The 23372-nt window shown below is 39.5% G+C and overlaps 1 protein-coding gene across 3 annotated transcripts in view; it reads right to left on the bottom strand.

Moving 5' to 3' along the window:
- LOC106882205 (E3 ubiquitin-protein ligase RNF123) overlaps positions 1–23372 on the bottom strand; it is a 117990-nt gene that overhangs the window by 12755 nt on the left and 81863 nt on the right. For 2 of the 3 annotated variants that reach the window (XM_089348024.1, XM_089348037.1), the window contains 11 exons: positions 22373–22423; positions 19330–19499; positions 17676–17759; positions 16406–16513; positions 14914–15091; positions 12543–12617; positions 7049–7136; positions 4979–5066; positions 3121–3211; positions 1197–1336; positions 101–289 (listed from right to left, as the gene is read on the bottom strand). In XM_089348024.1, coding sequence (XP_089204150.1) covers positions 101–289; positions 1197–1336; positions 3121–3211; positions 4979–5066; positions 7049–7136; positions 12543–12617; positions 14914–15091; positions 16406–16513; positions 17676–17759; positions 19330–19499; positions 22373–22423 — 1262 coding nt within the window. The remainder of the gene's footprint in view (positions 1–100; positions 290–1196; positions 1337–3120; positions 3212–4978; positions 5067–7048; positions 7137–12542; positions 12618–14913; positions 15092–16405; positions 16514–17675; positions 17760–19329; positions 19500–22372; positions 22424–23372) is intronic. The other variant, XM_089348028.1, reaches the window with a different exon arrangement.

The following is a 23372-nucleotide window of genomic DNA, read 5'->3' as shown; positions in this document are numbered from 1 at the left end:
CCGCTAAGCATTCTGCCTGACATGCAAACAATTTTGTCAGCTCACTGCCTTCATGAAAGTTAAATAATAATGATGATGATGATGGTGATGTAAAACTTACTTGTATTAATCTGGTGAGGAGAAGTTCACTTGATGACTTTGAATAATCTGTAAAAAATTCCGGTGAAATGGAGACTATCATCTCAACCACACGGAGAAGAGAGATAGTTATTTGAAAGCATGTGGCACAAAACTTAAGTTGACGAGTATCTATAAACCATGGCTCAGTTTTGCTGACTACTTGCTGAATCTGGAATGGGAAGAAGGACAAAAAGGTCAAAACAAACATTTGATAACTCAGACACCACAATAAATAAAAGGTTCAGGGTAAATATAATGAGAATATTAAGTAATCATAGTATAATATAAGTGGACACAAATACACACACACACATACAATCATCATCATCTGATTTCCACACACACACACAATCATCATCATCATTTAATGTTTGTTGTCCATGCTGGTATGGGTTGGACGGTTTGACCAGGGCTGGCAAGCTGGAAGGCTGCACCAGACTCCAGTCTGATTTGGTATGCTTTCTATGGCTGGATGCCCTTCCTAACACCAACCACTCCAAGTGTAATGAGTGCTTTTACATGCCACCAGCATGGATATGATTTGCATGACACCGGTATGTGCCACAACTGCGATTTTACTTGGCTTCATGGGTCTTCTTCTCAAGCATGACATAATGCCAAAGGTCTTGGCCATTGCCTCCCTGAGGCCCAACACTTGAAGGGAGCTTTGCGGACATATATATATATATATATATATATATATATATATATATATATATATATATTGATACATAAGTATGTATATGCATGTGTCAAGGCATGTCATTTGTTTCCAGTCATCTGTGAAAAACGTCCAATCATGTGGAAATATTACCTTGCTTGGAAACAAGTGAGGGTTGGTGACAGGAAGAGCATCCGCCTCAACAAATTCCATCTGACCCATGCAAGCATGGAAAAGTGACAGTGAGAACGATGATGGTGGTAATGATGATGGTGGTAATGATGATGATGATGCTGTGGGTAGTTAGTGTTGATGATGCTGCTGCTGCTGATGGTGGCAATGGTCATGATATACAAATAAGATTATGTAAGGATTAAGATAGCTCTGACATTTCTAAGCCACCAAAATACATTACCTGTTGCATAATGGCTATAAATTCTGAGAAAGACCAATTCAGTTGACTTAGCATTGTGTCAAGAAAACGGATGGCACGTTCACGATCTTCTCGTAACATTTCAGATAAAAGATCTTGAAATACTTTCGAAGGACACGGCTCTGAAACACAAAGAAGAAGGGATTAACTAATTTCAATTAAATGGTATTAATAAATTTTATGAGAAAACGAGGGAACTTCAACATGATTGCTTGCTTTGTTAGAAATAGCAGCCAAATCTCTTTCAAATCACAACCTACAGTCTTAAACAAAGGAAAAAAACATATTAGACTGGTGGTTCTCAACTATTTTTTTTCTCTATTGGTCCTGGAAGATATTTGATATTTGATATTTAAAAAAATTTAATTAAACTTTTAGAATTAAATATTATTACAAATTGTATAAAAATATTGTTAAAATATTTAGTGTATTAAATCATAGGCAATATCTTACACAAATTCTAACAAAAACATCTTATAACAGATCTCCAAAAGTCATATGAACCCCAGGTGAGAACTACATTAGGTAGTCTAAGACATCCCTTAGAACATACAATGGCTATAGATAATTTATTCAGCTATAGTGAATCTAGAACTATACTATTCAATGTGTTCTTTACTTTTTAAAGATATAAAAGTGATGGTGGCACATAAAAAGCACCCACTACACTCTAGGAAGGGCATCCAGGTGTAGAAACCTTGTCAGATCAGATTGCCAGTCCTCAGCCAAACTGTCCAACTCATGCCAGCATGGAAGGTGGATGTTAAACGATGGTGATGATGATGATGAAAGGTGTTATTTGAGGGAGATTTGGTTACTGTTTTTAACAAGGTAAGTGACCATATAAAGACTCTCCTTAGATGTTTTTCTGAGACAATGGCTGTGATATTAAGGAGCTGGACTGCGAACAACATGAGCAAGGCTCTTTCCTCTATTTATGCTGGTTTATTGAACAAATAAGAAAAATGCTATAAGTTGAGAGCCGAAAGGATATGCAAGAGTGAAACGTAACCAATCTGACAAAATAAAATTCTAAGTTAAGCAAAAAGAAACAGGTCAGGAATATGAGTGGGTTTGATAGATACAATACCATTCCTAGCTCACTCCATAAGCAATGTAGTGGAGTGAGTTGGGGAGAGAGGAAGGGTGAGAGGAGAGAATGTGAGCGATGAAGAGGCATGCGATAGAAATGATGAATGATGGAGTGGAAATGACTGATCCTGGAAATATCAGCATAAATGGTTGGTACATCATTTACATTTGACGGATATTTGTCCTAATCTTGTTTGTTGTTAACACGTTTCGGCTGATATACCCTCCAGCCTTCTTCAGGTGTCTTGGGGCAATTTTGAACCTGGGTTCTCATTCCTAAGGTATTTTTCAATGTTATTATCATTATTATTATTCAGATCACTGCCTGGAATCGAACTCGGAATCTTAGGGTCAAGAGCGTGGGCTGCTGATCCCAAGATTCTGAGTTTGATGCCGGGCAGTGACCTGGCTTCCACCGCCACTGCCAAAAAATACCTTAGGAATGAAAACCCATGTGGACCTGGCATCGATCACGTTTAGATGGTGCTTTTTATGTGTCACCAGCAAGGAAGCTAGTCAGGGGAAATTTATATGTAAAAAACCCAACACAGTTAATAGTCTGTACAGTAATAAAACTCTTCTGATAAATGTTCATGGGTGTTGTTAGCTAATTCTTCACGCCCAAGAAATACATTTTCATTTGCAAACACAAAAACAGCAGCAGCAGCCAATACCACCACCACCACCACCACCACCACCACCACCACCACCACCACCAGTGTCATTGGAGCTCAGGATTACAAATATGGGTGACTTTATGAAATGGAAATGACAATGTTTTTAGGGAGCTATAAAGCTAAATAAATCCACTTACTCTGAAGGCTTGCAACCCCTAATTCTGTCGTCTGAAGTTTGGAAGGAACAAGATGTGGGAGGTGTGTGTACCGGTAACCAAAGCCGCAACCCTGAAAGGTGATAGGTTTGTCACTGAACAGATTAGCTTCATACTTAATAGGTCATTCATACACACACACACACACAGGCACACACAAATGCATGAACTCTCAGAATACATAAAAAATATTTATACAAAATTCCTTTAAGTTTATTAATGGTTTTATGAGACACAAATCAGAGAAAATTTTAATATTTTCAGAATTTAATGAAAGCCATGTTTATTCAGGTGAATCCTGAAGGTCTCTATGGTTTGTTTTCATGTTAAGAACTATTATTATTATTATCATTATTATTATTATTATTATTATTATTATTATTATTATTATTATTATTATTATTATTATTATTATTATTAATATTATTATCATTGCCCTTGCACAGCTTCTAACGCTGGAGATGTACTAAGGTGTTAGATGTTTACTACCAGTGAACTAAGATAACACCTCGTATTTTTCGAGCACTTTCCGGAGTATTCAAATGGTTCCAATCAGTGCTGTTTTCTGCAAGTGCTCTGCCCTTATTGCAGCCCCTACTTCTCAAGATTTTTACTCACTGTTCTCAGAGCTGCTACAATCATTGGTACTACTGCTACCTTTCTCCTCGACCACAGCTGCTTAACTTCCCAAGCTAACCTGTCATATCTCTCGACTTTTCTTTCTTCCTTATCGCATATCTTGTTGTCAGCTGAGGATGCTATATCTATGATCCAGCATCGTTTGCTTTCTTTCTCAATCAACACTATGTCCGGCTTCCTATTCTCTATCTCATGGTCGCATTGAATCATAAAATCCCACAAGATCTTTGCATTATCATTTTTAAAAAAACAATGCAATAATAATAATGATAATTATTATTATTATCATCATCATCATCATAAAGGCAGTGAGCTGGCAGAATTGTTAGCAAGGTAGGCAAAATGCTTAGCAGGATTTCATCCGTCTCTACATTCTGAGTTCAAATTTCACCACAGTCAACTTTGCCTTTCATCCTTTTGGAGTCAATAAATTAAGCACCAGTGAAACACTTGGGTTGACTAATCCCCTGCCCCCAAAATTTCAACCCTTGTGCCTTTAGTAGAAACGATTATTATTATTATTATTATTATTACTAAGATTGCAAGCTGGCAGAATTGTTGGTGTGTTGGACAAAATAGTCAGTGGTTTACTTTACATTCTGAGGTCAAATCCCGCCAAGATCAACTTTGCCTTTGATCCTTTCAGGGGTTGATAGAATAAAATACCAGTCAAGTACTGGGGGTCGATATAATCAACGAAGCTGCTCCCACAAAAATTGCTGGCTTTGAGCGAAAATTTGAAACCAGAGCCTGGTGCAGCCTCCTGGTTTGCCAGTCTTCAGTCAAACTGTCCAACCCATGCCAGCAGGGAAAGCGGACGTTAAACGGTGATGATGATGATGGTGATGATTAAAAAAGGTGACAAGCTGGGAGAATCGTTAGCATACTGGGCAAAATGCTTAGCAGTATTTCATCTGTGGCTACATTCTGAGTTCAAATTCTGCTGGGGTCAACTTTGCTTTCATCCTTTCATGGTCGATTAAACAAGTACCAGTTATACACTTGGGTTGATGAAATTGACTAGCCCCCCCCCCCCGCTCCTCCCGCCAAATTTCAGGCCTTGTGCCTTTAGTAGAAAAGATTATTATTATTATAATTAAAATATAATTATAATTATGATAATTAATAATGCCATTGGTTATTCAGTTTAATTATGATGGTATGAGGAATAACAGCTGGTGAAGAAAATATTCCAACTAACCTTCCATATTCGGACCAAAATCCAGTTTGTCTGCGCCCAAGACCGATTATCATAAGGTGCTGTAAGGTAGTGCATCATGCTCTTTTTACTGAAAAATATACATAGATATATGTAGGGCAACATGCCATGCTTGAGGAGACCTATTGAGTCAAGTACATCAACATCATCAAAATCAAATCAAATGGAAATTGTAGTTGTGAGCCCCATGCCGGTAGCATGTAAAAAGCACTATCCGAACGTGGTAGATGGCAGTGCTGCCTTGACTGGCTTCTGTGCCGGTGGCACGTAAAAAGCACCCACTACACTCTCAGAGTGGTTGGCATTATGGAAGGGCATCCAGCTATAGAAACTCTGCCAGATCAGACTGGGGCCTGGTGTTGCCTCCTGGCTTCCCAGACTCCAGCCAAACCGTCCAACCCATGCCAGCATGGAAAGCGGACGTTAAATGATGATGATGATGATGATGATGATGATGATGATATCATCGCCATCATTTTATGCCTGCTTTCCATGCTGGTATGGGTTAGACATTTCAACAGGAGCCAATGGGTCAGAAGGCCAAGTCTTGCTCTAGCCCCCACTTACACACATTCACTACCCCCACCCTGAAAGGGCCTCATACACACACCTCCATCTCAGTACATGGATAATCTCCTGTACACGCACCCACCAGATCACTCTACCCTTTTTAATTCCCTGCCCACATACAACTGCCTTCTCCGCTAGTGACTCCATCAGTTATGACAACAAAGCAGTCCAGTTGATTTGATCAACGGAATGGCCTGTTTGTAAAAATTAACATGCAAGTGGCTGAGTACTCCACAGACACACATACCCTTAATGTAGTTCTCAGGGAGTTTCAGCATGACACAGAATGTGACAAGGCCGGCCCTTTGAAATACAAGTGAAACTCATATTTGCCAGCAGAGTGGATTGGAGCAACATGAAATAAAGTGTCTTGCTCAAGGACACACTGTGCTATGGGGCATCAAACTCATGACCTTATGATTGTGAGCCAAATAACCTTAACCAAACCACCAAGCCACACACTGTCTCACCTGGCTCCTAACCCCGCTTTTTGAATTCATTTTGTTTCCCTTTTCCATCCAGTCACTTCTCTTTCACACTTCTCCTTTACTTATCTTTTATACGCTTCTGATAAAGGACTAGTGTCCGAAACATCAAAACCTTTTCTTGGCTTCAAGTTATTAAGTTCATAACAACATTTGTTAAACTGTGTTCCTCTGGTGGTGTCTGCTTTCATTTTGAGTTCTGTGGCTGTGTGGCAAGAAGTTTGCTTCTCAACCACATGGTTCTGGGTTCAGTCCCACTGAGTGACACCTTGGGAAAGTATCTTCCACTATAGCCTCAGGTAGACCAAAGCCTTTTGAGTGGATCTGGTAGGTGGAAACTGAAAGAAGCCCATCTTTAGTGTTTGTGTATGTGTGTGAGTGTGTGTGTGTCTTTATTTGTCCACCCCTCCAAACTACTTGATAATCAGTGTTGGTGGGTCTACGTCCCCATAGCTTAAAGGTTTAGTAAAAAGAGACTGCCAGTGGCATGTAAAAAGCACCATTCGAGCATGGCCAATGCCAGTGCCACCCGACTGGCACCCATGCTGGTGGCACATAAAAGACACCTACTACACTCTTAGAGTGGTTGGCATTAGGAATAGCATCCAGGTGTAAAAACCTTGCCTGATCTGATTGGAGATTGGATCCTGGTGCAACCTCCTGGCTTGCCAGTCCTCAATCAAACCATTCAATCCATGCCAGCATGGAAAGCACACAATGATGACGATGATGATGATGGAGTAAGTAGCAGGCTTTTAAAAAGTAGGTCAAGAGGTCAATTCATTCAACTAAAAATTCTTCAAAGTGGTGCCCCAGCATGGCCACAATCTAATGATTGAAACAAGCAAAAGATAAGATAACTGTACACACACACACACACACACACACACGTGCATATATATATGTTTATATTCATAAAAATAATAAAATAAAATCATCATCATCATCAAACAACGATGATGATGATGAATAAAATAAGGTAGAAAAAAAGGCAAACCTCTCTAAAGGTAAATCTTCTAAGACTTCAAGAGAATAAGGAAAACAAGCAAAGCATGCCAAGGCTTGTGTTATATTGTCCCGCAAATCTGTAAAATAGAAATAATGAAATAAATGCAGAGACACAACAAAAGAGTTCAATTCAAAATAGTCACTCATTAATTAATTGAGAAATGTAATAATAATAATAATAATAATAATAATAATAATAATAATGATAGTAATAATAATAATAATCATCATCATCATCATCGTTTAAAGTCCGCTTTCCATGCTAGCATGGGTTGGACGATTTGACTGAGGACTGGTGAAACCAGATGGCTACACCAGGCTCCAATCTGATTTGGTAGAGTTTCTACAGCTGGATGCCCTTCCTAACGCCAACCACTCAGAGAGTGTAGTGGGTGCTTTTACGTGTCACCCGCACGAAGGCCAGTCAGGCGGTACTGGCAACGGCCACGCTCAAAATGGTGCATTTTATGTGCCACCTGCACAAGAGCCAGCCCAGGGGCACTGGCAACGATCTCGCTCGAAAAATTTCATGTGTCACCCACACATAATAATAATAATAATGATAATAATAATAATAATAATAATCCTTTCTACTATAGGCACAAAGCCTGAAATTTTGGGGGATGAGTCTAGTCAATAACATTGAACCCCAGTGTTTTACCGGTACTTATTTTACCGACCCGGAAAGGATGAAATGCAAAGTCGACCTCAGCGAAATTTGTACTCAGACTACAGGGACAGGCGAAATACCGCTAAGAATTTTGTCCAGCATGCTAATGATTCTGTCAGCTCGCCATATTAATTAATAATGATAATAATAATAATAATAATAATAATAATAATAATAATAATAAAGGCCAAAGGCTGGATATAGTTTTCAGAGATCATCAAGAAAAAAAACACTTTCTAATCGATAGAATGAATGGGAGAAAGAGAGCTTGCCTTATGTCGACCCAATAGAGGGACCAGCTATCCGAGTTGATAGTACCAGGGTAGATAAAGCAATTAAGAGTATGAAGACTGGGAAAGCCCCCGGCCCATCAGGAATCACTGCAGAGATGCTCAAAATATCTGGCAGTGTTGGCTATAGCCTAGTCACCCGTATTACGAACCAGGTGATACACGAAGGAGTCATACCCTATGACTGGTGTAGCAGCATCATAGTCAACTGCTACAAAGGTAAAGGGGACGCTTTAGATACAAATAATTACAGAGGCATCAAGCTGTTAGATCAGGTTATGAAAGTTACAGAGAGGGTCATAGCCCAACTAATTAGGGAGCGAATCAATTTAGATGAGATGCAGTTTGGGTTCGTGCCAGGTAAAAGCACTACTGATGCCTTATTTCTAGTGAGACAGTTGCAAGAGAAATACCTAGCTAAGGATAAACCTCTGTACCTGGCTTTCGTTGACATGGAGAAAGCCTTTGACAGGGTCCCCCGATCCCTTATCTGGTGGTCAATGAGGAAACTTGGGATAGAAGAATGGTTAGTGAGAGCTGTGCGAGCCATGTACAGAGATGCTGCCAGTAAGGTGAGGGTTGGAAATGAGTACAGCAATGATTTCCGGGTAGAGGTAGGGGTCCACCAAGGTTCCGTCCTCAGCCCCCTATTATTTACCATAGTCCTCCAGGCAATCACAGAGGAGTTCAAGACAGGTTGCCCCTGGGAGCTCCTCTATGCTGATGACCTTGCCCTAATTGCGGAGTCACTATCAGAACTAGAGGAGAAGTTTCAGGTGTGGAAGCAAGGTCTAGAATTGAAGGGCCTTAGAGTCAACCTAGCTAAAACCAAAATCCTAATAAGTAGGAAGGTAGATAAAACACAAACCCCTTCAGGTAGATGGCCCTGCTCAGTATGTAGAAAAGGAGTAGGTAGTAACTCTATAAGATGTACCCGGTGCAAGCTATGGACACATAAGAGGTGCAGCAACATCAAAGGCAGGTTAACTAGCAAGTTAGTTTTTGTTTGTGGCAGATGTTCAGGTGCAATAAAGACTGCAAACAAACAGGAAACAACTTCTATCTCATTCCAGGGTGAAAAACTAGAGGTAGTCGATAGCTTCCGCTATCTGGGCGACCAAGTTAGTAGTGGGGGTGGGTGCGCTGAAAGTGTAGCTGCTAGAATAAGAATAGCCTGGGCAAAGTTTAGAGAGCTCTTACCCCTGCTGGCGACAAAGGGACTCTCACTCAGAGTAAAAGGCAGACTGTATGACGCATGCGTACGAACAACCATGCTACATGGCAGTGAAACATGGGCTGTAACTGCTGAGGACATACGTAAGCTCGCAAGGAATGAAGCCAGTATGCTCCGTTGGATGTGTAATGTCAATGTGAATACCCGTCAGAGTGTAAGTATCTTGAGAGAAAAGCTGAACATTAGAAGCATCAGTTGTGGCGTGCAAGAGAGACGATTGCGCTGGTATGGACATGTGGTGAGAATGGAGGAGGATAGCTGCGTGAAAAAGTGCCACACCCTAACAGTTGAGGGAACCCGTGGAAGAGGTAGGCCCAGGAAGACCTGGGCTGAGGTGGTGAGGCAAGACCTTCGTACATTGGGCCTCACCGAGGCGATGACTACGGACCGAGACCTTTGGAAATGGGCTGTGCGTGAGAAGACCCGGCAAGCCAAGTAAGATCGTTGCCAGTGCCCCTGGACTGGTTCTTGTGCGGGTGGCACATGAGATGCACCATTTTGAGCGTGGCCGTTGCCAGTACCGCCTGACTGGCTCCTGTAGGATTTTCGAGCGAGATCGTTGCCAGTGCCCCTGGACTGGCTTGTGCGGGTGGCACATAAAAGACACCATTTCGAGCGTGGCCGTTTTTGTGCGGGTGACACGTAAAAGCACCCACTACACTCTCTGAGTGGTTGGCGTTAGGAAGGGCATCCAGCTGTAGAAACTCTGCCAAATCAGACTGGAGCCTGGTGTTGCCATCCGGTTTCACCAGTCCTCAGTCAAATCGTCCAACCCATGCTAGCATGGAAAGCGGACGTTAAACGATGATGATGATGATGATGATGATGTATCAATACCAACCAATGACGTTTCTCTGAAAGAAATGGAGAAACTTCCAAAATACAAAGACCTGGAAATAGAGGTAACTCGAATGTGGAATCTAAAAACAGAAACAATTCCTATCATAGTAGGTGCCTTAGGTATAATAAAAAAATATTCAGACAAATACATAACAAAAACACCAGGACTTACAAATATATATAACATACAGAAAATTGCACTACTGGGCACTGCACACATTCTACACAAAACACTTTCAATACAGTAACCATAAGAGCATCACAGCAAACCACAGCACATACCCAAGGCACACAGAGCTGTGTTCAATAGTACAGTGAAAGCACATGATGAAAATAAGACTACTGAATAATAATAATAATAATAATAATAACAATTTCAAATTTTTGCCACAAGGGCAGCTTAGTGGAGGGGATTAAGTCAATTACATTGACCCCAGTGTTTCACTGGTACTTAATCGATCCTGAAAGGCTGAAAGGCAAAGTCAACCTTGGCAGAATTGGAACTCAGAAGGTAGCGACACACGAAATACCACTAAGCAGTCCATCCAGTGCAGTACCAATTCTGCCAGCTCACCACCTTAATATATTATAATAATGATAATAATGATAATATGTCCCATATACTGAGAAGGGCATTGTTGCTGTGAATTTTCTTTCCCTTTTCCTCACCTTTATTTTTTGTTTTCTTCATTTCTTTCATTTTTTTCCCTATTCTTTAAAAACTTTTCTTCTTCCCTTTTTTTCCTATCACATGACTTTGTAAATGAACAATCTGGTGTGTTTATTTTAATGTATACACTGAGTTTCTTTGCCCTAGGTGTTTTGAAGACACTCGGCAAGAAATAAAAACAAAACTGAAAGAGGATAACGATAATGGTAATAATAATAATAATAATAATAATAATAATAATAATAATAATAATAATAACTGTCCTCCATGAGACTATCCCTGGTTCAATGCAACATAGTTTCTATTTTAAAGTGATCTAAATTAAAAAGTTTCCATCAAAATTTCAGCTAAATTATGTTGCAAACACCAGCTTAATAATGACAAACTCATTTTAATTAAATCTTTCATTACTTTCAGAATTAATTAAAACAAAGGCAGTGTATTTCAACAGGAATCTGGTAACAAAAGTATTGAAGTAATCTAAAACTTCTCATTAACCCTTTTGTTACTAACCCGGCCGTAGCCGGCCGAGCGTACCCATTGTTATTTAAATGTATATTTGAACCCAAATTTCGTTAGTACATTCGTTAAAACACCTGATTTCACTTTGCAAACAGTTGAGTTATTGTCTCTGACACTGTTTGGCATGATATTTGAACTCTGAATTTTGGAAGATTATTTTCCACATTTTTTGCGGCGTTAATTTTTTTCAACTTTGAAGATGGAGAGGAGTTTCATGCTATCAAGCAGTGATTCCGAATTTGAAGGTTTTTCAACAGAAGATATGGAGATATTGAAGAAAAGAATGAATGAGCTACAAAAGCATGTGGTGAACGATAATGAATTGGATATTTCTGTATCCGAAACTTAAAGCAGCGGTTCTGAAAGCAGCGATTCTGAAAGCAGCGACGGCGACAGCGAGGATGATTTTACACCAGAAAAAGATTAAAAAAATATTTTTATTAACAATTTTTCTGAGGAAACAGGGTCTACCCATAGTCTTTCTCAGGAAGCGAAACAATTAGACTTCTTTTTCATGCTTGTTTGAAATGATTACTGCGGAAACAAACCGTTACGCAGAATGTAAACAAACTGGAAAAAAAAAAAGATAGCTTGTGGTTTTCTGCAACTGTAGATGAAATACGAGCATTTTTTGCCATGAATATTATTTTGGGTATTAGACAGTTACCCAGAATAACAAATTACTGGAGCGATCAGGAACCTTTTGGCGATGAATATATTTCCAGTATTATGAACGAGTACGATTCGTGAAGCTGAACCAATATTTACATGTGAGAAACACTAGCAGTACCCCCCCCCCCCCCAGTACGTGGAGAACTTAGAGACAAAAATTATGCAATAGAATTGATTAAGAACCCTTTCTTTAATTATGTTCCAAATATCACATTAATATGTTGATAAATAAAAAAGTTACAGGTGTTTAATGAGACTAGTCTAAATTCATGATTATTTTAGAATTTAATTGAAACTCATGAGGGGTGTATTTTGGTCAGAAATATAGTAACGAAAGGGTTAAATATGTTAATTTATGTTCCAAACATCACTTTAATAACAACTAAATTTTCATTATTTTCAAAATTAATCCAAAGTCAGTTAGTGTATTTTAACTGAAATACAGTAACGAAGCTAAATCATTTAACAGCAAACATATTTGGTAACAATCTTGTTAGATGTTTTTTTGCTTGTTATTTTGTTGGTTGTTTTTCTTCTTCTAGAAGACATGGTGTAGTAATGATATAAAAGAAGTATTGAACTTACCTGAATTTACAATGCGATTGTCAGAAAAATGCCGAGTGAGGAATAAGGCAAATTTGTGACTCAGGTCAAAATTATCTACAGTAAAGGTAAATAAAATAAATAAAAGTTAAGAAAATATATGATAACATTATCCCTCCTCTTACTAATCCTTACTTGTTTCCAAACAGGGTAATATTTCCCCCAATGACTGGACGTGTTTGTGTGTATGTATATATATATATACACACACACACCTGGCACCCTTACTCTACTCATTCCTTGAAGGTCCACTCTGATATTCAATCACCATTTATATCACTTTTCAGCTTTAAACCCATGCCATATATATCTCATGGCTGTGATGGTCACACTCTTGATAAATGTGGAAAAAACTTTAGTTTGTTAGGCCTCAAAATCCTGTCACTACTAATCTGTCAAAAGTTGATTTTTTAGATATTTTCCTAGATTTTTAAACTCCTGCTCTAATAAACTGTATCATAAACCAAATGAGAAATTCTTTTACATACACAAACAGTCCTGTCATCCTCCGATAGTGTTTGAAAACCTGTTAGCTAACATTAGTAATAGGATATCCAATCTCTCTTCTTCTAAGGAAATTTTTGATAATCCAGTCCCCTACTATAACAATGTCATAGTTAACAGTGACTTCAAAGATAAGATATGTTACAACCCTTCTAGTAAAAATATGAATCATAAAAATAAATCTAAAAATAGACCTAGGAAAATAATTTGGTTGCCCCACCCCTCCCTATATGCTAAAACTAATGTAGGCAAAAAAAATCCTGTCTCTTCTAGGTAACCATTTCCCAGAAAATCACAAATATAGGAAGACCTTTAAAAGACAATTAAATTATCATATAGCTGCTGCCCCAGTATGAAGAACATCATCACCCATAAACATCAGCAAAAAAGACCACACCCAGTTGCAACTGTCAAGACCCGGAAGCCCACCCATGGGACCAGGCATGCATAATAAATTCCATTGTATTTGAGGCAGAAGTTACAGCAACGCTACATGATGACCTAACCAAAAAAAGAACCAGATTGAGTTATGCAAAGGCAACTTCAAAGACACTATGCAAATCACCTATTTTCTATCTGGCACAAGAACAAAAGTAAAGCCACTACGTTGCCTAGCCACATATGGGGCTTGAAGATCAACTCCATACAATCAAGTGGAAAATCATAGAAAATAAATCCATACCATATGTTAATGGATCTAAGAAATAAAACTTATGTGTAGCTGAAAGATTGCATATACTTTTCAGATTTAAGAATTCCATCGCACTGCTGAATTCCAGATCAGAAATTTTCAGCAAATGCTAACATAAGGACAAATTTCTTTCGGCAAATTGGAGGACACCAACCTCTTTGGATTGAGCAGCTGTAATCACAGACTTTGGATCCCTTTCGTTGATTCATTCTACAACTAGCTTTATTATAGTTTTGTGGTTGAAGGGGACATAACTCTAATTTTCTTTTCTTTTGCCTTTTCCCATTTTTATTCACTCTTTCACTTTTTGCATCGACCTTCTCATTTTTTCTTGTGCTTTCTCTTGTTCTAGTGTCTTGATTTGTAAATTGTATAGGCCATGTGCTCAGAGCCTGAAAGTTTCTTGGAGACAAAAGGCATATTATTAAAATTTGCCTAGACTACGTCTCCAATGCATGAAGACTTTAGTAGCTCATAACTATATCCTGTGTACATTAAATAACATTTACCTCTCACTGGATGGAGTACTTTTTTTTGTATGTGTGTGTTTGTGTGTGTTTGTCAGTGTGTGTGTGTGTTCGTCAGTGTGTATGGTTGTATTTCCTTGTGATACCTCTAAATGATTGTTGCTATCATACAGGCAGTACCCTTTTGTCCTTTATTTCCAACCTTCCATGAAAACATGTCTGGCCATGGGGAAATATTGCCTTACTTGGAAACAGGTGAGGGTTGGTAACAAGAAGGGCAAGTGTAAGTATATATATATAGATAAGCAAATATAGATATATCTTTGCAATGATGTAGTGTTCTCATTAATCAATTAAAGGAGTTGTTAGAAACGGCCATAATGAATTGACACCTGTATTTCTTTGTTACTCACTTATATTTTATATATACTGTGCTGAGTGGTTGGTGTTAGGATGGGCATCCAGCTGTAAAAATCCTGCTAGATGCCCTTCCTAATGCCAACCACTCCGAGAGTGTAGTGGGTGCTTTTACAAAAAGGGGCAACAAAACATCCAGACAGTTAGATGATACAAAAAAGGGACAAGAAAAAACAAGGACAGGTCATTTGGTGTTTTCTTTCTTCAGTCGAGTTCCAGATTATCTTTGCAAGACATGCACACATACAGAGTTCAAAAACCAGTGGAAACTTACCTGGAATATCAAAGAAATTTGCAGTTGGATGGAAATAGTTTTTCAATGCATTGTAGGAATTAATACAAGTGTCTACATAGAATTCTGGAAGAAACTGGAAAGGTATTTCGTGGGCGGATGCTTTCTCAATAGTTTTTAGAACCACTCGAAATATCCAGGCAACATCTATTTGCTTTGCCTAAAAAACAGATTTATACAAAATGTGACAGTACATATGGTGTAATGGTTAAGAGCGCGGGCTATTAACCCCTAGATTCCGAGTTCAATTCCAAGCAGTGACCTGAATACTAACAACAACAACAACAATAATAATAATAATATCGAAAAATACCTTAGGAATGAGAACCTAGGATCAAAATTTCCCCAAGACACCTGTTTGGGAAATGGGGAGTGTAATCAATGTAAAATGTGGGTGGAGAGGACAGTATAAGGATGAAGGATGGATATCGAGTGAAAGGAATAAATTTAATTTCTTATCCGGTAGAAAAATATAAAATATATATAAATATAAATCATCATAATCTTTTAATGTCCACTTTTCCATGCTTGCACAAATTAGATGGAATTTCTTAAGGTATATCTATGGACAGATGCCCTTCCTGTCACTAACCCTCACCTGTTTCCAAGCAAAGTAATATTTCCCCATTGCCAGACATATATTTCATTGAAGACTACAAACATTGCCTGTATGATGGTGATACTCATTTACAACCATCACGTGCTGTCAAAACAAGGACACACATACACTCACACACACATGTAGGACAGGCTTCTTTTAATTTCTGTCAATCCAATCTACTCACAGGGCTTTGGTTGTCCCAGTGCTTTAGTTATAGTGAAAAGACACTCTGCCAAAGTGCCACACAGTAGGACTGAACCCAAGATCAGATGTTTGGTTGGGAAGCAAGCTTCTTAACCACACAGCCACTCCTGTACTATGAAGTAATACATTCATTCATTCATTCGGTTCTCATTGTGCCTTGTAGCACTTGAGGCGACAGCCAGATCATTCCACCTTCTAACACTGACAGCATCCCTCAAAGCTTGTTTCATCGTTAACCCTTCTGCTTTTAAGATCTTTTGTTATTGTTCCCTGCCACGTTTCCTTTGGTTGGCCACCATCTTCTTTTTCCTAGAGGAACCCATTGCAAAACAATCCAGACAATTGAGTTCGGTTTATAGCGACAAACTCAACCCAGCCATTTCCATCTTCTTGCTTCAACAGTTTCTCTTAATGGTTTCACGTTAGCCTTGGTGCATGGTTGGCTATTCGAGACCATATTTAGCCAGTAGACCATCAAGATTCTCAGACCCCATGGTCTCCCACACAAATTAGTCAAGATGATTCGTTTATTGTATGAAAACTTTGAATGTCAAGTTGTACACAACAACAAACTGACAGAACCATTTGAAATCAAAACTGGATTCAAACATGAAAGTAATAAATACAAATACAATAAAACAGTTGAAAAAGAAACGAAATGAAGTTTACCTTTGAGTAAATGACTGCTATGACCCAAGCCATTTGGCGTCCAAGTTCTGAGATTTTCTCTTCAAAAACTGATTTTGCTCTTTCTAGTTCATATTTAATTTCCTGAGCCTGTCAACAGAAATTGATAGCATAAGGCTTGATGAAGGCAGATGTTGTCATTGGTGATGGGGGCTGGTGGTGGTAGTGGTGATGGTGGTGGTGGTGGGGGTGCTGATGGTGGCAACAGAAGTAAATGATAAAATATTTATGATATGCTCTGCCATTCCATCCAACACTATACAAGGTAGAGAAGCAAGTCATTTTTAGTTCTGAACATCATCCTCATCATCATCGTTTAATGTCCGTTTCCCATGCTGGCATGGATTGGACGGTTTGACTGGAGACTGGCAAACCAGAAAGCTGCACCAGGCTCCAATCTGAACTCACAGAGTTTCTACAGCTGGATGCCCTTCCTAACGCCAACCACTCCGAGAGTGTAGTGGGTGCTTTTTACATGCCAATGGCACAGGGGCCAGTTAGGCGGGCCTGGCATCGATCATGTTTGGATAGTGCTTTTTACGTGCCACTAGCACAGGAGCCAGTCAGTCGGCACTGGCATCGACCACGCTCAAAGGTGCATTTTATGTGCCACTGGCATGGGACCAGTCAGCCAGCACTGGCATTGACCACACTCAAATGGTGCTTTTTACGTGCCACTAGCACAGGAGCCAATCAGCCGGCACTGGCATCGACCACGCTCAAATGGTGTGTTTTATGTGCCACATTTTGTAAATACAACAACGTAAGTTAATGAAATATTTGGAAACTCAAACTTTAGTGTGGTCATTGAACAGCCAAAGAAGAACATGACTAAGAATCATACTAAAATAAAATCAGGGACAGCCTAGGTGGGTTGGTACCAAAAGGGTTAAGGAATTGTGTGGCAGAAGATGTGGGAGATGTGAGTAAAGATGGAGGACGTTCAAATTTGATCAAACTTTAACCTACATAAAAATACAGTTTGTCGTTTAACCTTTTAACACTTAAACTGGCTGCATCTGGCCAAAATATTCTATCTAAGTTATGTTCAAACTGGCCAGTTCCAGACACTCAAACCCATCCTACAATGTCCTTGTAAAAATAAACAATCACAACATCCAAATTTTGAAGCTACAAGATAACATCTGTTTAATTCAAAACAATGTGGATAAAAAAGCATCAGAGTTGACAGAATAATTGAATGCAAAAGCATTAAAAGAGAAAGAAAAGGCAGAGAAGAGACAGGACTTACATCATCTGGACATTTTGCTAATTTTTCTTCTGTGTCTATTAATGAATTGATAAATTCATTCATATTGTCTCGTAATGCACTCATCTGAAACACAAAAAAGATATCATGAAAATATTGTTGTTTGCATTAGACAAATAAAATTGTGCCGGTGGCATGTGAACAAAACATTTGAGTGAGGTCATTGCCAGTGCCGCTGGACTGACTCCTGTGCAAGTGGCACGTAAAAAACACCATTTGAGCATGGCCGTTGCCAGTGCCACCAGACTGGGCTCCGTGCCGGTGGCACGTAAAAGCACCCACTACACTCTCAGAGCGGTTGGCGTTAGGAAGGGCATCCAGCTGTAGAAACTCTGCCAGATCAGATTGGAGCCTGGTAAAGCCATCTGGTTTGCCAGTCCTCAGTCAAATTGTCCAACCCATGGTAGCATGGAAAGCGGATGTTAATCGATGATGATGATGATGATGATGATGATGATATTTAAAGAGTTATCACCACCACCATAATTTAACTTCTGTTTTCCATGCTGGCATAAGTTGGATGGTTTGACAGGAGCTGGCAAGACCAGGGGGCCACAACAGGTTCTATTGTCTATTTCAACATATATGTCCTTCCTAAAGCCAACTACTGTACAGAGTATACTGGGTGCTTTTCATGTAGTACCATCACCAGTGCCTTTTATGTGGCACCATCACCAGTGTTATTTATGTGGCACCAACACCACCGTTTTTTTTTTAGTGGAATCAATACCAGTGCTTTTTACATGGTACCATCACAAGTATTTTTATACATGGTACCAACACTGTTGGTGAATGAGAAATATATGTACTCCATCATAGGTTCAAAGGAGTTAAATTTGTCCAGTAATGTGATGATGAAGGGCAACATATAATGAGCCCCTTCACTGCAGACCAGCTCACTAGCTAGTCCGCAGTGAAGTTCCTGTCTGCAGTTCGTCTGTTACAAGTCCTTGGGCAGTGCCCTACATCAGTACACTATTACAGCAACTACAAGAGATGAAGTCTTTAGGGATGACCCATTAACAACATGGTTCATTAGGAGGTGAAGGTGTGTAGCTTAGTGGTTAGGGTATTTGGACCAATAATACCACAAGAGCATGAGTTCAATTCCCAGCAGTGCATTGTATCTGTTCTTGAGCAAGACATTTTATTTCACATAGCTCCTTTTCACTCAGCTGGCAAAAGTGAGTCGTACCTGTAATTCAAAGGGGCCAGCCTTGTCACATTCTGTGTCATGCTGAATCTCCCTGAGAGTTACATTAAGGGTATGCATGTCTGTGGCGCGCTCAGCCACTTACATGTTAACTTCACGAGCAGGCTGTTCCGCTGATCGGATCAACTGGAACCCTTGTCGTCGTAAGCAGGAAGAAGAATGTTTTTTGGTTGATTAAGGTGAAGGTACTAAGAGCATCTTTGCCTCCATGTTCTGAGAAAGTTTGCTCTGCCTTGGCTCTGGATATGAATAGTCTTATTGGGGCACAGGAAGAGAAGGAGAAAAAATGCAAAAAGAAAAAAAACAGTGAAATTCTTAATCAAAGAATTGTGTTTAATTGAACATTTGCTCAAATCTGTCATCAAAATTATGACATTCATTTTGAAACTTAAGAAAGAATTTTTGTAAAACTTCAACTCTGACCTTTCCAAGTTGCTTGTGTGTCGCTATGTGATAGAGGGTGACCACACCATCAAGTAACTCTGTTAACGTTGCATCACCAGGAATTTCAGCACAGCTGGGGTCGACACTGCTCTCCAAACAATCATTACTGTTACTACGACTGCCTGAACAACAGAAATACAAACAGGACCCTATTTTGAAACATTAAATATCATATCATATACAAATGATTAGACACAAATCACAACAGTCATTTTTAAGTCCTGACCCTTGTAAATTTTATATTTTAAATATTTATTCAAACGCAAGGTCTGTTGTAGTGGATGGTTATTGTAAGGGAGATAATCACTTCTAGATCAATCATGACAGGACAAGAAGTTTGAATTTTAAATTGAAGAACAATGAAGATCACTGAATATCCCTTTAGCATTTAGATTATTCTATCAAATGTAATGCGTATTGACTCATATTGTATTGATTGTGCATTGTCTCATAGCATTGACATTTTGGTGATATAATTGTTTATTTTTACAATGACTTTGTAGGGTAGGGGTGAGAGATCACATCTGGCTGGTTTGAACATAAAACAGGTAGAATATTTAGGCCAGGTATGGTTGGTTTAAATGCTAAATGGACACATTTAATTTTTTTTTCTCTCATCCATTTCAAAGACCTTAAAATTTATATCAAAAGTAGTCATGTATAGCACCATTTCATTCTTATTTGAAATCATCAGCATGACATAACCTGAAGTAAATAAATTATACAAAATTCAACATTTACAAAGCAAGGCATTTCTTAGAGGTGGAAAACAATTACAGTGTGTGTGTGTGTGTTTTCTTTTTCTCCATAGATTATTAATAGTTCAGTAACTGAGAGAGAACGGAGAGATGTTCTTACACACAGACTAATTGCTTCCAGGAAGTTCTACCTAGCAAAAGACATTACTAAATATTAAGTTTTATTGTTTTAATTAGATATTATTGTTAATAACATTAGAAATGCAAGAAAAGTGCTGGCAGAACCAAGTTTCTCTCTACCAAATACATACACAAAGCTTTGCTCAACTCAGTGCTTTAGTTGAAGACGTTTGCCCAAGGTGCTGCACAGTGGAACCAAACCCAAGATCACAAAATTGGGAAGCAAGCGTCTTAATTACAAGGCCACACATGCACCTAGCCATGCCTGGGGTTACTATACAGAGACAGATACGGTAGTTCTTTCCATTGCGTTTTTCTTTCATTTCTAACTTTTTGCATTCATATTTCTACATTTTCATAAATGGGTGACTTACTTGTTGGGACAACATACTTTATCACGAATGAATGACTTTCCTATTGCTAACCACTCAACTATGAAGCAGAAAGTAGAACAGGTTTTCATCAGTCAGGCTAAATGGAGCAAGAAAGAGCATGTGCTTACCACAGCAATACAACAGCAGCAGCGGTATTTGTAATAGTAGTAGTAGTAGAAGTAGAAGCATCAGTAGCATTAGTAGTATAGGACTGGTTAAGTTGATGTGGCCCTAATATTGGTTCCATACTAAGGCAGTGAGCTGGCAGAAACGTTAGCACGCCTTTCATCCTTTCAGGGTTGATAAATTAAGTACCAGTTACGCACTGGGGTCAATATAATCAACTTAATCCCTTTGTCTGTCTTTGTTTGTCCCCTCTGTGTGTAGCCCCTTGTGGGCAGTAAAGAAGTAAGAAATGTTAGCACACGGGGCAAAATGCTTAGCGGCATTTCGTCTGTCATTACGTTCTGAGTTCAAATTCTGCTGAGGTCAACTTTCATCTTTCGGGGTTGATAAGTTAAGTACCAGTTGTGTACTGGGGTCGATCTAATTGCCTGCACCCCCACTGCACCCCACAAAATTTTGGGCCTCATGCCCGGAGTAGACAAGAATATTGGTCCCATATTTTGGCACAAGGCCAGCAAGCTCAAGGGAGGTGGGTCAGTTAATTACACTGACCCTAGTTCTCATCATCATCATTTAATGTCTGCTTTCCATGCTGGCATGGGTTGGATGGTTTGTTCTAATAATTGCTTAAACATACAGATATTTCTACTTTTTCCTATCTTATTTTATTGCATTTTTAAATATTAGGATACGTTTTTTGAAGTTACAAGACCTGAAGAGTGTCCTCATTCTGAGTGGAACTTATCTTGATCGATTTATTATAGATTGCACAGATCTTTTCCACTTTTATGTGGCCACGAAATGCGCGTAGTCTATTATTCACTTTCGTTTTTATTAAATTTACTAAACCGAATTCAATTTTTAATCTAATATTTTACAGATTTTAGGATTTTAAATTTTCTCTTGGATTTTTTAGATTTTTAAATTAGTATTTTGTAGAGTACGCCTTTCTTGATGGTGTCTGATGTCCTTCATCGTTTGAGTTGCATCATAGTGATTCTTCTCTAAATTATTAATATATATAGAAATATATAAGTCTATGTATGTGTTTTTGCATGCATGAATGTGTGTGTGTGTGTGAGAGCACACACACACTACAGTGTTGGGATATCAAACAATAAAGATGGGTTTTATGAGGCTGCTTTGACATCCTTATATGAAAGTGATATCATCAATGGTGTTCCAAATGACCCCATAACCCCTAATCGGGTAACAGGATCTGCTGCCACATCCACCACTCCTTACTCCCTGTCATTTCTCTATTTGATTTACAAAGAAAATAACCAAAAATAATATGTTTTGTCTTCTTTTCTCTCTGAAGAATTCTTTCAATCGGAAATAAATGGTAATGTATAATAAATGGAAGGTTTTGGAATGTTTCAGATGAGGAGGGGGAGAGTGGGGGGAGAGGGAACAAGAGAGGGTGAGGCTGGGTGGAAAGAAGCAGAGGGATGGGAGAACAGGGAGTAAAAAGGGAGAGGAAAACAAGGAAGTGATGGGGAAGAAGAGGAGGCTTGTGGGGGGGGGGGAGATTTGTTGGAGGAGAGGGGGTGGGGAGGCCAAGGGCAGGAAGGAGGTGCAGAGAGAGGTAAAAGGGAAGGGAGAAGTGAGGGGAGGAGGAAGAGGATAAATTAAACTCAATACCTGAGTTCCCGTCTGACTTGTGACCTTTCTTCGTCTTGCTTCCTTCACCATCTGAAATTGGGAAACACAAATATATAGATTTAGTGATTAATTTGGCGCCGGATTTCATCCCGACGATTCAGAAGTACTTTTTTAAATGAACTGGTTATGCGACACTGGTGTAGGCTATGGCTGTGACCTCACTTTCCTGGCTGGGTCTGCTGTGATTGAGAAGACCCGGCAAGGAAAGTGGGATCACAGCCGTAACCCATTTAAAAAGTACCTTTGAATCGTTGGGCAACATGCCGTGCTTGAGGAGACCTATTGAGTCAATCATCATCATCATCGTTTAACGTCTGCCTTCCATGCTGGCATGGGTTGGATGATTTGACTGAGGACTGGCGAACCAGATGGCTGCACCAGGCTCCAATCTGATCTGGCAGAGTTTCTACAACTGGATGCCCTTCCTAACGCCAACCACTCCGAGAGTGTAGCGGGTGCTTTTACGTGCCACCGGCATGAGGGCCAGTCAGGCATTACTGGCAATGGACACACTCAAAATGGTGTTTTTTATGTGCCACCTGCGCAGGAGCCAGTCCAGCAGCACTGGCAATGACCTCGCTCGAATGTTTTTTCACGTGCCACTGGCACAAATGCCAGTAAGGCGATGCTGGTAACGATCACGCTCAAATGATGCTGTTTAGGTGCCACTGGCACAGAAGCGAGACAGCTGCTCTGGCAATGATCACACTTGGGTGGTGCTATTAGCGCTCCACTGGCACGGGTGCCAGTAAAATCAAAATCAAATCAAATCACAATCAAGTGGAAATTGTAGTTTTGGTCGATACCAGAGTGCTGCCTGACTGGCTCCCGTGTTGGTGGCATGCAATAAGCACCATGCATGCGTGGATTGTTGTGTTTGTTCCACCACCATCGCGACAACCGATGTTGGTGTGTTTATGCCCTCGTAACTTAATGGTTCGGCAAAGAGACTGATAGATTAAGGACCAGGTTTACAAAG

Source organism: Octopus bimaculoides, chromosome 1, assembly GCF_046866305.1.
Source record: "Octopus bimaculoides isolate indiv1 chromosome 1, ASM4686630v1, whole genome shotgun sequence".
Classification (NCBI taxonomy): Eukaryota; Metazoa; Mollusca; class Cephalopoda; order Octopoda; family Octopodidae; genus Octopus; species Octopus bimaculoides.
Note: the sequence above shows the minus strand (reverse complement) of the source record. Positions and strands in the feature narration are given on the sequence as shown.